Source organism: Erpetoichthys calabaricus, chromosome 1 (genome assembly GCF_900747795.2).
Source record: "Erpetoichthys calabaricus chromosome 1, fErpCal1.3, whole genome shotgun sequence".
In the NCBI taxonomy this organism is placed as follows: Eukaryota; Metazoa; Chordata; class Cladistia; order Polypteriformes; family Polypteridae; genus Erpetoichthys; species Erpetoichthys calabaricus.
In genome coordinates, this window is record NC_041394.2 from 309,924,993 (window position 1) to 309,939,921 (window position 14,929).

At 37.9% G+C, this 14,929-nt stretch overlaps 1 protein-coding gene across 1 annotated transcript in view; it reads right to left on the reverse strand.

The window, feature by feature from the left end:
- The window catches only part of poc1b (POC1 centriolar protein B), a 102,185-nt gene that overhangs the window by 73,093 nt on the left and 14,163 nt on the right, over positions 1–14,929 (reverse strand). The window contains exons 2-4 of the mRNA XM_028817359.2: positions 8,590–8,674; positions 5,963–6,134; positions 1,653–1,832 (exon numbers count right to left, since the gene is read on the reverse strand). Of these exons, the coding sequence (XP_028673192.1) occupies positions 1,653–1,832; positions 5,963–6,134; positions 8,590–8,674 (437 nt within the window). The remainder of the gene's footprint in view (positions 1–1,652; positions 1,833–5,962; positions 6,135–8,589; positions 8,675–14,929) is intronic.

Below are 14,929 nucleotides of genomic sequence, written 5' to 3' on the forward strand. Positions count from 1 at the left end.
GGTGCCAGCCCACCGCAATGCGCACACACAAACACACACCAAGCACACACTAGGGACAATTTAGAATCGCCAATGCACCTAACCTGCATTTCTTTGGACTGTGGGAGGAAACCAGAGTACCCGGAAGAAACCCACGCAGACATGTGGAGAATATGCAAACTCCACACCGGGAGGACCTGGGAAGCGAACCCAGGTCTCCTGACTGTGAGGCAGCAGCGCTACCCACTGCGCCACCATATCTTCAAAGAAGGTGAAATGAACTGCAGACATCTCAATACTGACACAAAGCATTAAAAAAATAAATTTTACAACAGACCAATGCATTCTAAGACATCTCCAAATGCTTATCATAGCTTGATGCTTTTGTTTCTCCCAAAATTAAGGGCAACAAAAAGTGGCACTGCTCAAAAGACAATAATAAATACCACCTTTAAGATGAATTAATGACAGTCCAATGCATCATTCAGTTTGTATGATATAATTACAGTGGAACCTCGAGATACGAGCACCTCTGTATACGAGAAATTCAAAATATGAGGAAAGTATGAGCGAAAAATTCAGCTCTAAATACGAGCATTGGTTCGCGTAACGAGCCACGAGCCAGGCTGTGGGTATAGCTCGCGGCTTAGCAAGGGGGCGTGGTAGCAGTTGCGAGCCGCGATCTGCGGTGTCTGCGTTTCTCACTTAAGTGCACAGGTGGGAAACTGCCCACATCCATGATTGTTCCTGTGGCTGATGGGCTGCAGCTGCCATGTCCTCCCCGCATATATAGAGAAGCGCGAGCCGGTTAAGGGGGAGAAAAAGTAAAAGAAAAGAAGAGAGAGAGAGAGAGAGAGAGAGAGAGAGAGAGAGAGAGAGAGAGAGAGAGAGAGAGAGAAGGCAGGCAGGTGCAGGCTCGCGTGTAGCTGAACAGGCGAGCCAAACAGCTGAAGCAGGACGGTGTAGAGAAGGTCAGCTGCATTAAGAGTGTCTCGCCTGTTGCAGAGCCCGCAGGTGAGACGCTAACAGAGAAGAAGCACCGGCGATTGTCATCTGCTTTTTAAAGACGGCATCCTTTTGACGTTTTAACCACGTGTTAAAGGATTGTTATTCTTGTGTATTTTAAACCTCCACTTCACAACTGTTTTAAGGATTATTTATTTAAAGATTTTTTGAATGCTCTACTGCACTTTGGACACCTGTTTTGATTCTTTTAATTATCAGTTATATTATTTACCAGTGTTATTTATTAAAGGTAGACTTCAGTATATATAATTTATCAGTGTTATTTGTTAGGAAAATTGATTTTTATGTTAATATATTTGGGGTGCAGAACGGATTAACTAGATTTCCATTATTTTCAATGGGGAAGTTTGTTCTAGATACGAGAAATTCGCTATACAAGCTCAGTTCTGGAACGAATTAAACTCGTATCTAGAGGTTCCACTGTATAAGATTTACTGCAATACAGGGCTGACATATTTAATGGTGAAGTTACAAGTCAAAGATAAAACAGTAACCCCACAGTCAAATAAAGCTTTTGAATTCATAACACATGTAATAAATCTGTTTAGCGGTGTATGTACTACATGTGCTTTGATTGCCTTTTTGTTAACAGTTTGTTATTAAACTTTACAATTCTGTTATTAAACTTTACAATTCTTAATTCTTACCTTGCACAGCGAACCCAGTTGGTATGCCCAATTAAGGAATATAAGAAGCGACGGCTGTAAACGCTCCAGACTTTTACAGATTTATCATCTGATGCAGTAACCAATTGTTGACCATCCTTGGAAAAGTTAACACTTCTGACTGCAGCTGTATGAGCTCTGAACACAGTAGACTCACCTTTTCTGGACAAAGAAACAGTCATTTAACTTGAAACAAATCTTAAATTTGCAACTATTAGTCTCCATTATAGCATTGCAAAGTTGATCCATAAAAATGGACTATAACATTAATCTTCAAAATACATGAAAAAAATGTATAAAATTCTGTATAAATACAAAACTGAATCAAAGAAGAATGACATGATTAATAAAGGGAAGAAAATTAAAAACTATAATTGCGCCATCTCTCTCTCTCACTCTATATTACACACACACACATATATACATAAACATATACATACATATATACACATATACATACACACACATATATATATATATATATATATATATATATATATATATATATATATATATATATATATATATATATATATATATATATATATAAAAATATACACACATCACTTGAGGCAGGTGGTAACCCACCAGGGCGAAAGATGGAATATAACTTCTCACAGTTTTACACATCAGTATGAAATAGTGAACTACAAAGACGTGGCATAATTTTTATCAACAACATAAACATTAATCTTTATTAAACTAGGGGGCTTTGACCCCTGCTCGCTTTGCTCACCGATCCCGGTTTTTGTTTTTCCAGATACACACTTTTAAGATTTTTTTTTCTTTGAATTGCTGCTATTTCATTAGTTTCACTTTTATTTCTGAACTTCTGTAAAAACAATATTTGGAATCTTTCGATCTTCTCTGTTTGGAATTTCAGCACAGACGAAACGATCTACATCATCAGCAGTTTTTTTTTTTTTTGCAAAGTAACCAATAAATGCATGCGAGGTAAACTCCGTTTCTGAAATTCTCTTTACTGTAAAGCCTTACAATATTTACATACTTCTGACATATCATCTATGTCCATATATTTGATCTGTATTCGCCTTTTCGTTATTTCTCTTAATAATAATTTCTCTTTCTTTGCGCTAATGAAATGTTTACTTTCTTTGTTTTTTTTCTGCTTTCATATTCTGTATCTTGCTCTGCACGTGTTTTGCGCCTACGTTTTTTTTTGAAGCTTTTGAATTATGGTTTTCATTAATTCTAACCTGCTCTGCATGTGTTTGGCCCTCTTGTTTTTTAATCTCTTTATGACATTTTACTTTGTTTTCCACTCTTGTCTTTCATTACTGACCTCGCTTTATCCTGCTTTTGTTTCAATGACACCTGGGGCCTCATGTATAACGTGGTGCATAGAACTTACACTATAACATTGTGTAAGCACAAAAGCGGGAATGTGCATGCACACAGAAAAATCCAGATGCATAAATCTGTGCGTATGCAAACTTCCACGTTCTTCAGCTACATAAATCCCGGTCCGCGTGAAAAGTAACGCACGTGCACGCGCCTGCTGTCCCGCCCCAACTCCTCCCAGAATTACGCCTCTTTGATTATGCAAATCTATATAAATAGCCCTTAAGCTCAGCCTCATGTGAAAAGACAATGGGAAAAAAATGGGGGAAAACAGAAGAATTGCAGCGAATACCAAGTGGAGGCAAGGAAAAATGTACTATTTGTTGGTTTAAACAGTGATATAATCAACAAAAGGAAGTTGATCGAGTGACAGAGTGTCTGAGAAACTTGAAAGCTCAAGTTCACAAAGTTGCACAGTGCCTGAAATAAAAAAAGAAGTTGTCAGATATCAAAGTCACCGTGAAAATGTCATATGAAAGCTTATTAGGGTACAGACAAAAAAAAAATAGGCACAGAGTGGGGAAAAAAGCACGAAATGTCAACTTTAATCTCGAAATTTCCACTTTAATCACGTAGTTTATTTTGTCATTAAAAGTAGAACATCATAAACTTCATCTTAAAATCGTTTAATTTACTAGTTTCTCAAATCCCATCGTAGCTAAAGTAGCACGTTAAATGCTTTGTTTTGTATTTGATCTTCTATGTCCTCTATGTGTGTGAATCACTACGTGCTTCTGGACTTTTTTTTCCTCCACCAAGACACAGAATCCATTACATTTGTGATGGTACAGCTCTCTGAATAATTCAAATACTGAGATGTATACGTGATATCATTTTCATGATGATAAAAGTTAAATCATGTTATTAAACATGGGAACACGGTGGCGCAGTGATTGTTCATGTCTTACGCAAGATGCTTGCTGCGCCATGCGCGACCTTCAATGAAATACTTTATTGTAGCAGTACTGTCTCTTTCAAACGTACTAATCCCTAATTCCTGTCCTTATTTTTCTTTCTCCAAATACCCAATCGCCATACAATCAGTTCTGTAATAGACGTTAAGCCATCTGTAAGCTTAGAACGCAGATTCTTCAAAACTTTTCAGGAACATTGAAATATCTTCGTAGCACGTGTTTAATTATTTTATCCATCTATCCTTTCAGTGTTGCGCCAGCACAAGCAAGAATACAGCAGGAACAATCCGTAAACGGAGCACAAGCTCCTAGCTAGCACTGCAGCACCGTGTCCTGGCATGTTTAATTATTAACAATATAGATTATTTAAATGAAGTTAAAGTTTTATCTGTATAATCTAATAAACATATTTTGCTGCATTTCATCTTAAAAATGATATCATATGTAAATACACGCTTTATAAAGTGGCTCAGGTTGTGCAATATTATAACTGTAGTACAAGTTTACAGTGAGGTAATTGTACTTATAAGTACAAACAGTTCTACAAGGAGCACCTGATGGACTGATTGAGTATGTTTATAGTTCTTGGGATGAAACTGTTTCTGAACCGCGAGGTTTGTACATTGATTCCCCACTCAGATACAGTGATATAAATACTCTGAGTGGCGCAGTGAGAGTAATATGGAAAAAGATGATCCGCAACCCCTAACGGGAGCAACTGAAAGAAAAAGAAGAAGTTGCAGTGAGAGTAGCAACACTAAAGCAGCTATTGTATTTAGAATAGTTTGACCATTCCGTGGACCATTATATTGTTACTGGTTAATTACAATCCGGTGCATTAAACTAATAAACAATATACGGTTAATTTCAGTGTATTTATAAGCCGCATCAGGGATGTGGATCTGAAAAAGAAAGGGTAACCAAACAGGAACAGTAGCACTGCTTTGACGCTGGGTGCCGCCAGTCTGCAAAAACGAGCGTAGAACTTGCGTACACCAGGGTATGAGGTACTGTGGAAATGTGCGTGGCTTTACGCCAAGTTTAGGTTTTATACATCGTGATTTCACCGTGGAAACGTTCGCATGCAACATTTCTGTGTATACACACCGTTTATGCATGAGCCCCCCGGTCCATGGCGATTATTTTCCCTTTTTCAAGTAATATTTTCCATTTGTTTGCACTACCGCGATCTTTACTTTTTTTTTTTTAATACTTTCTAATTTTCCTACTTTCATATTCTTTAACTTTCTCCACATGTGTATCGTGCCAACGTTTTTTTTTTTTGTTTTTTTTTTTGAGCCTTTTGAATTTCATTGCTTTCATGATCTCTAACCTGCTCTGCACGTGTATAGCGCCAACGTCAGAATTTTTTTAATTCCACTTGTTTCGGGCTGATAATTACTTTCCTTATTTTCTGAATTTGTACCTAGATTATTCTTTTTCTTTTTTGTCTCTCCAACGCTTTTGAGCCTCTTTTCTCTGCGCTGCTTTCTTCTCCGCTTAGTCATCGACGTTTCATCTGTAATGTATTGTCCTTATATGCTTTATATGCGCTGAGAGCCCTGGATCGGTGTGTGCTCAAAGCCAAAACACAACTGAGTGTGTTGCTGCCTGTGCTCTTATTTGGTTGTAAGTAGGACGTGTCTTGCAAGAATCCCATGCTCTACGTCATCGCGAGACGGTCCTGGGTCAATCTCTTGGCACAAAGTCTCATGTTTAAGGTCCCACGTGAGACGCTCCGTGGCCAATCACTTTAGTCTTGCAGGTCTTTTAAGTGTCTTCCATGATCTTAACGTGAAGATCACGTCTCGACGCCCTACTGTTCCTCTGTAGGACTTTTTTTTTTTTTTTTAATAATAGAGAGATGTGGATACTCAAATTCTTGATAGCCAAGCTAACAGCTATCCTATCTGGATATTCTGCGAGTTTAAAAGCAACATCATGCTGAAGTGTATTTTCTCCAAATGTTGAGAAGCCGAGAAGAAAAAAACTGCACAATTTGTATCTACTACTCACATGCTTGGTGTCCACAATCTGATGGTTCTGTCCAAAGAAGCTGAAGCTACAAGATTTCCAGATGGAGAAAACTGAACACTAGAAACTGCATCATTGTGGCCTACAAATCTATAGGCTCTGGCTTTTGGTTTCAGGTTCCAAACCATGAGAAATGTGTCAGCTGAACCAGTTGCTTGAGGGGGAAAAAAATGAATTCTTTTTTAGAGTCAATGGATTCAGTGGTCAAAGGAATACTATGTAGTGACTGTACAGTCCTATTAGGAGACTTCAATGCTAAACTGGTACAACAGACATACTTGCAGACAATACTGTAAATACTGGATTTCTGTGTTAGTCATTTATTCTTCACAATGATACCAAGTTGAAATAGAATTATGCTCATTATGTGTGCCTAGTAACAGAGAAACTTGGGTTAAAGATAATTATTTTAATACTCTCTTATTTGATCCGAGGCTATATTGTTTGGCACTTAAGTAAAAAGATGTGTAGTGTGGTTGAGTGTTTTTCACTTGTTGGTGTGATGGATCAGGCAGATGGTGAGATTGCTGGAAGGACCTGAAAAACTGTAATATGTAGCGAAGGCTTGCTAATAACATCTACCAGATGTCTGTGTTTGAGGCAAGTTCAACTTTTACCTTCAGAAGAGCTTCTCCTGTCCCATTTCAGGAAAATGTCATGGGCACAGTCCTCAGTAGTGAAGGTAGTTGAAAAGAGTTCTGTTCAGAAGGCTGTTTATGCCTGTCATAGAATCAACCCTGGGACTCACTGAAAGCTTTCAAGTTGAAGTAAAGGCCCTCCTGGAAAGCCTAAGAGATTCTGGCAAAACCAAACAATGATACAAAATGAATAACCCTGTCTTCAGCAGTGATGGAGAAAACTGACCGTTGTGGAACTCCTAAACCCAGTGGAGACATTCTCCTCTGAGAAGGCAGTGCCGGAAGCTTCACAATTTCAAAGCCACAGAGAGTGTGTGAGATTTGACCAGTAACTCTAGAAGCCCTGGATATTATAAGGGTGTTTTGGCCAATATGCCTTTTCAGTGTTGGCTGGAAAGGCAGTGACAATCTCTCTCGTACAGAAGATTAGAGTGGTGGTCCTCATTTTCAAAAATGATGTCTAGCAGGTGTATTCCAATTACTGAGGAATCACACTCTTCAGCCTCCCCAGGAAAGCCTATGTCAGGGTTCTATAAAGAATAGGTGATTCCTTCCAAAAGTAAAACACTGGATTCTGGAGGAACTATTATGATTCCACCTTGGCTGTGGAAAAGTTGACCTGTGCCGCCTTCTACTACAAATATCTGTGGGGTCATAGGAATTTACCAATCACATTTACATGGGCTTTGCGGGTATGGAAAAAGCTTTAAGATTGTGGCTTCTTTTGAAAATCACTTTAACAGCATGGGATCCCTGGCTTACTGCTGCATACCTTTTGATCCTTGTATTTGCAAAGTAAGAGTTTAGTTTCTAGACTTGACATTAAACTGAGTCTATTCACTGTGGGTGTTGGACTGAGTCAGAGGTGCACCTCCTCTCCTTTTCTTGATTTTCATGGTGAACCCAAAGTGCAGAGGGTGTACAGTGTGGGAACCCAAGAACTGCATCTCCAGTGTACACTGGAATAGTTCACAGCCGAGTGTTATGTGCATGGGATGTGAATTAATAATTCCAAAACTGATTTTATAATTCTCTCCCATAAAAAAAAAATTCCTTTTTGTGTGTGTTTTGCAGTTGCCTATAAAAGAAATGTACAGGTTCTTTTGTTCACAAGTAAGGGACAAGGTGATCATGAGACTGAGCAGTGAATGCAGCAGCAATTCTGCAAACACTGTACTGCAATGCGGTATTAAAGATGAAGTCAAGTCCTTTGACAAAACATTTGGTTTACCAGTTAGTCTTCACCCCATTTTCACCTATGGTCATGAGTTATAAATAAAGACCTGAAGAATAAGAATGCAAAAAGAAGCAGCTGAAATGATGTTCCTGCAGAGGGTGATGGGCTCACTCTGTTTTAAGAGTGAGGAGCTCAGCAATACGACAACAGCTTGGAGTAAGAGTGTTGTTTCTTCTGATTAACATGAGCAAGGTGATGCTGCTTGTGCATGTAGTTACTCAAAACAGTGGGGAGAAAGTATACGAGATGTTAGCATTTGGCTGCGAGAGATTACCCCCACCTCAACTTCAGCAAAACTATGCTGAATTATATTGACTAATCACATCAATTTTTTCCCCAAGTTTCTTATATCGGTTACATGACATGCATTTGGAAAACTTGCCTTGCATTAAGAACAAGCCTGCTCCAATACTGCACTTTTCTGTACACTGTCACAATAGGCCAGCTGTCTTATGTTTATCTATTTTATGAGACATGATTTTTGCTTCTTACAGATTCTTGTTGTGTGGAAATTTTATTTCATACTTCTCTAATCTGACCAATGTAGATTTTTTTTTTAAATTTTCTATATTTTTTCATTTTAAATACTATATTTGGTTGTCTGTTTAGTACTCTGGGAATGAAATACACAAAGAACATTATGCAAAAACAAATGGTTCCTTAATTGAATATACTTTGGAACTAACTTGGCACAATTTCCAAAAGATTGTGGTTAAACAGAAAGAAAAACATACCCAATTGTCTGTTGTTTGGATTGAAATCAGTGCTGAGAATAACATCTTTATGTCCTTTATAATGCTGCTCTAACGCTGGGTCCGGCTGAAAGAAAGAATGAAAATGAATTAAAAACACCTTGACAAATCAATAGGTTCCAGTACAATCTCTTACTCAATGTTTCCAATTTTATGTCAATTTTACAACTAAACCTTTAATTTGTGCTTCAGTCCAGTGCAAAGAAAGATTCATGCATAATGTACCTACATGCTTTTTTTTTCTTCCAAACTTCCATTGTCTGTGTTTTTAAAAATCATTTTAACTCATTTAATAGGATCCTAGTGCTTTATGATCATGAGCCAATCAGGATGTGATACAACCAGGGAGGATAGACTCTAATGTGCTCCTGTAGATGTTCCTGAGAAAAGATTGAGAAATGTCAGCTGTCCCCAGATGTCTATGGCTGTAGAGACTCTGGGGAGTCTTTTTAACGAGTGCCAAAATGTGTTAGTGATAGTTTAAAAAATTTAAAATTGTTCATTCTTTCAACAGTACTGTGTCTGGCAGATGGAAATTACATCTATCATCTGCTTTCTGAAGTTCACAACCAGCTCCTTGGATCTGATATTAAAGGATGTATTAAAGAATATATTCAGTAGAAGCTGAAGTTAATTCTTCACAAACATTGTACATATGCATTTGCCATGAAAAACTGTATTCTAAAGTTAAACGATTTCTATAAATTAAAAAAAATACTTAGCCAGTCCTGGCATTTTACAATGATGCCACTGAAAAATAAAAGCCCAAAAACTTACCTAACACGCTGTCTTTGAAGATTTTTATACAAGAAAATATGCCTTTCATGTCTATGGAAACAACCATTTTACCACATATTTATCTCAAGTTAACAATATGTTTTATCTCTACTTTTGTGATAGAAGTTGCATTCCTGAGAGGAGTTCTCACAAAAATATGGAAGTAAATCAACACAATACCAAGCATGTGGCAGAAAAGATTTACTGTTCTTTGTAGATAACAATTTCTTGCCTATGATTAAATCTTGTAAGTACAACACTATTGTTATCTCAACCACGCCCCTTTCATCTTGGAGCTAAAATCTTGCATCCTACGAACAGTTACACTCCAAATGTAACTTTCCAGCAACACATTTCTTTCACTACCTTCAAATTAGAAACTTTGTTGAACAACACCTGCCCCATTTTCCTCACCTCCAACGTACCTCTATGCCGGAAAAAAATACTGATCAGTATTGAGGACTCAGACAGCATCTCCGTAATATATAAAACTACTATGCAGTCCCTCCTTTTCAAAGATCCAAGAGTACAGTGGGAAAAGGATCTCTCAATCAACATCTCAGAAAAGGAGTGGAAAGTAGCAATGCACAAAATTCACTCGAGCTCCATATGCACAAAGCATACAATTATTCAACTTCAAATTATATATCGAGCACATCTGTCTTGTTTAAAATTGTCCAAAATTTTTCCAGGGCAAGATCCAACCTGCGAACGCTACAATCAAGTTCCAGCCTCACTGGGTAACATGTTTTGGGCCTGCACCAAATTAACATCATTCTGGACCAAAATCTTTAAATGCCTTTCAGACAGCTTTGGAGTCACAATCCCTCCTAACCCATTAACAAACTAATTGCCTTTACTACACTACTGGCACATAGACTTATCTTGCTGAACTGGAAGAATCCTAACCCTACTATTTTAAGTCAGTGAATAGCTGATGTTATATACTATTGGAAATTGGAAAAAAATCAAATTCTCACTTAGAGGATCTGTACAAAACTTTTTCAAAACCTAGCAGGAACTAATCAATAACATTTTAGAAAAAGCATTTTAGTTGAGGAAGCAGATTCCCTCCCCTCTATTTTTTCCTTTCTTTTTTCACTCTATTTTTAATTATTTATTCATTTATCTATTTACGTATTAATTTTACTAGCTTAAAGTTTTACTCTGCTGGCCTAGCTATCTTTCTCATGGGTGGGGGTTGATTTGTTTTGGACCAAGTCTTGCAAAACTGGATTTGTATGGAATGTTATTTAGTATTAAAATCAATAAAATCCAAAAAAAGATTTACTGTGATTTTGTCTTTTAAGAAGAAACCAACCCCTGGGGGAGAAAGGTTACTGAGGAGGACTAAGCACTAAAGGAGAATGCAGAGTTGGGGCTTCATATGTAAGACTTGTGTAAGCCTTTTGTTACACAAAAGTCTGGATTTATAAAACATGAACTTGGTGTGAAAAGTGGCTAAAGTTAAAGAACATCATGACCATCCCTAAGTCCTACGGATTCAGGCATGAATAGTCTGAATAAAATTCTTGCTGTCTCTATAGCACCTCATCAGTCAAAACAGGTTACGTAGGTCTCCTGACACTGGAGGAGGTTTGTGCACTGGATGATTGCATGCACACTATTTTGGTTTTTGGCAATTCTCATTTTCACACAAACCTTTGTACTGAACCACTTTTTTCCCCATTTCATCAACAGAGTGCTGCTCTGATGTTTCAGCATTTACTGCTGCTGCAACTAGTTTTATTATGAAATCTAAGCAACGTTTCAGCCTTTTTAAATGGCTGAAAATTGCTTTTTTTGTGTTTTACTTTACTAAAAATTTGAACACTGACACAATTTTAGTGATTTGGCCTGTTAAATTGAAGATGACTATAAAATAAGCCAGTCATTTAAAGGAGTCAATAATGGCCTTCATGGAAAAATAGTGATTTTTTTTTTTTCACGTCCCAACTAAAACTGAGCAACGACAATGAAACCGGAAATGCAAGAAACACACATTACAAAGTCAAAATATAATTCATGTGGTAATGACAATTAAATTAAAAAAAAACACACACAAGAAAGGTAGCTAAAAAAAAGCTTCTTTTGACATGGTGAATAAATACCATGTTTAAAGTGTGAGAACCCAGCACTGTGACTACTTCCTAGCTTGAATCTGTCCGTGCCCTTTGCCACGTCTCCCTTGGGCATATAACTTAATATGGTCTGTTAAACTGGTAAGATGCTTCTGCTGAGTGTTTGCTCTCACATTCCCTTTCTCTGTATATGTATACTGTAGTTATGTAATTCCTTTCTTGACTGTTGTCTTGGATTTGACTTTCTAAACCGGAAAAGAAACTTAAAGTTGCAGCAAAGTCTGTACAGACATCCGGCCAGAGTGCGAGGTATGGCCTCTCGGAGACTGACCTGGAACAGGCAGATGAATGCACAGATTTCCTAGGACCCTGCTCCATTGTATCGGCACCAGTTCAGAGTGAAAATGGGAGTGAGGGTGCAAGTGATACAGGTCATGATGGATCGCCGATTTCTGAGGATCATTCGAGACCAGAAAAGGCCCTGCAGTACGTGCTCTCATCTACTCATCGCCAGCCCACAGCATCTGCTGTAACAGGAGCTGCAATCCCACTCGCGGAGCACGACAGCCGAAGCGAACTCTGAGACCGGGACCGGGAAATGTGTCTATTTAAATGTTTTGACGTGACTTTAAAGGCATCGTGGAGAAATTAGAGGAACACATTGAAGAAAATAGATCCAAACTGAAAAAACTTGCCGATCAGATGAATGACGTTACAGATCAGCTGGAGGTCGTTAAGCAGGCATTCACGGCTCGAGTTGAAACAGCGGAACAATTGGCATCTAACGCCGATGAAAAAGCTACAGCTGTGAATTCCGAATGCAAAAACTCGGAGACAGACTTGCAGCCCTGGAAGATGGGTGCAGAAGAAATAATGTAAGAATTGAAGGTATACCTGAGAAACGAGAAAGCTCAAACCCAGTGAAATTTGCAGTAGAATTACTCTCTAATTGGAGAAGACTTTAAATTAGATACCGAGATAGCAGCAGCTTATCGCATACTCAGATCAAGCACCTTTAAACCTAGGTCTTTTATTGTCCGCTTCGAGCGATTACGATATAAGCTTGATGTGATGGCACTTCTCAGACACAAGCAAGAGATTATATTTGAAAATAATCTTATTCGTACTTTCCCCGACTTCTCACCATTAACAGCTGCAAAATGCGCAGCCTACTTTAACATTAAAAAGCTGCTACAGAAAGCCGATATCAAATACAGCCTCTTGTATCCCGCCAAACTAAAAGTGGAAGTTCAAGACAAATATCATGTATTTTCAAGCAAGGAGGAAGCTAAAAAGGAATTAAAGAAGCTGTTCCCGACACTCTTTTGAAAGTCAATAAGGAGCCGTATTCTCTCATGGCATGGGAAGGACTTATCATCTGCTGTCGGATCCACTTTTAAAGAGAGACTGGTGTTATACTTATACATCCTTTTCTTTACTTGGACACTATATGTTTATGTTTTAATTACAGTTATATAGATGTGAGTGTGTGGAAGTGTGGAAGTAATTAAAGTAGGGTTTGGTTTTTTTTTTTGTTTTACTACCCTAAAGTAGACTGTTTAACATCATACCCTTGGTTTATTGCTATTTCTACTATTGCATTAGGATCTACTATGTTTATCCTAGACCACTTTTTTAAAATCATTCCCAGGGTTCATTATTTTATTATCTTAATAACTTAAAATTGCTGAAGATTATATTTTAAGCTTAAAGACTGTTAATGATTATATTTTTGGCAGATAGTATTTAGACTTCAGCTGCAATAGATATCTCTACTTTGTTTTAATTCTCAAATGTCGCTGCGGTTGGGTGGGGCTTGTTTTGTTTTGGAAGTGCTCTGTCTCTTGGTATGTCAGAGGACTGGGACATTGTGAAGTGGGATCAAGCCTCATGCGGGGAGACAAAATGGGGGAGTGGGGGGATAAAGGGGGGAGAGAACGAGAGCAGGCTATATCTAATCTATTCTTCTAATCCTTAGAACTATAAATATCAACGTAACAATAGGCTATATGGCAATAACTCGTGGGGAAATTTGAAATTAAGATTAAAACTGCCTCACTACCAGTTAAGACTATAAAATGACATTAAAAACTCAGAATCAATGTCTCCATGATGGGACAGTTAACTTTATGAGCTGGAATGTTAAAGGCCTGAATCATGAATTAAAGAGAAAGAAAGTATGCTCTCACCCAACAGGCTTAAACGCTAAAATAGTATTATTACAGGAGACCCACTTACTAAGCAAGGATCAGTCCAGACTACAAAAAGACTGGACTGGCCAAATGTTCCATTCTAGCTTTACAAAGAAAACTAGAGGTGTGGGAATTCTCATAAACAGAACAGTCCCATTTGTAGCATCAGATGTAGTATCAGACCCTGAAGGGAGATATGTGATGGTCATGGGCAACTTATTTAACAGTAAAATGATTTTGATAAATGTTTATGCACCCAATGTCGATGATAAGGAATTCATGCAAAATCTATTTGCATCCATTCCCAATGTGAACACTCATAAAATTAGACAGGGGGGACGACATCTAACACTGCAAAGACAATTACACAGTTTGTAACTGACCACAACTTATCAGACCCCTGGAGGTTTCTAAACCGAAACTCAAGAACATATTCGTTCTGCTCACCAGTGCATCATAGCTACTCAAGAATTGATTATTCTCCACTCAGCTATTTCCCCTCTTATTGGCAACATTTACAGAAGCTAGAGACAATCAAATTCTACCTCAAACTTTTCACCAAGCATTAATCACCATCTTTCCTAAACAAAATAAGGACTTGTTACAATGTGCAGCATACGGACCAATTTCACTCCCGAATAATGATGTTAAGATACTCTCAAAAATTATAGCTAGAAGGATGGAGAAAGTGCTGCCCTCGGTAATATCACAGGATCAAACTGGATTTATTAAAGGCCGACACTTATCTTCCAATCTCCGACGCCTGTTTAATGTAATATATTCACCAGCAAAGTCAAACACCCCAGAGATATTATTATCATTAGATGCAGAAAAAGCATTTGATATGATTGAATGGAACTAACTTTTCACTGCATTGGAGAAATTTGGGTTTGACCTGAATATTTGTGAATGGATCAAACTACTGTATACCAATCCAGAAGCTTCAGTTTGTATTAACAACATTTGTTCAGACTACTTTAAGCTAGAATGTGGCACCAGACAAGGATGCCCCTTGTCACCACTGCTGTGTGCAATCGCCATTGAACCACTGGCGGTTCACTGTCGAAATTCTTATCAGATAAAGGGGATTATCAGAGAAGGACTGGAACAGAAAATTTCTCTATATGCAGATGATATGGTTTTATATATCAGACCCAGAAAACACTGTGCCTGCAGTTTTAACAGCACTTAACAGAATTTCAAAAGATATCTGGTCTCAGAATTAATCTGAATAAAAGTATACTCTTTCCAGTGTATTCACAAGCATATAAT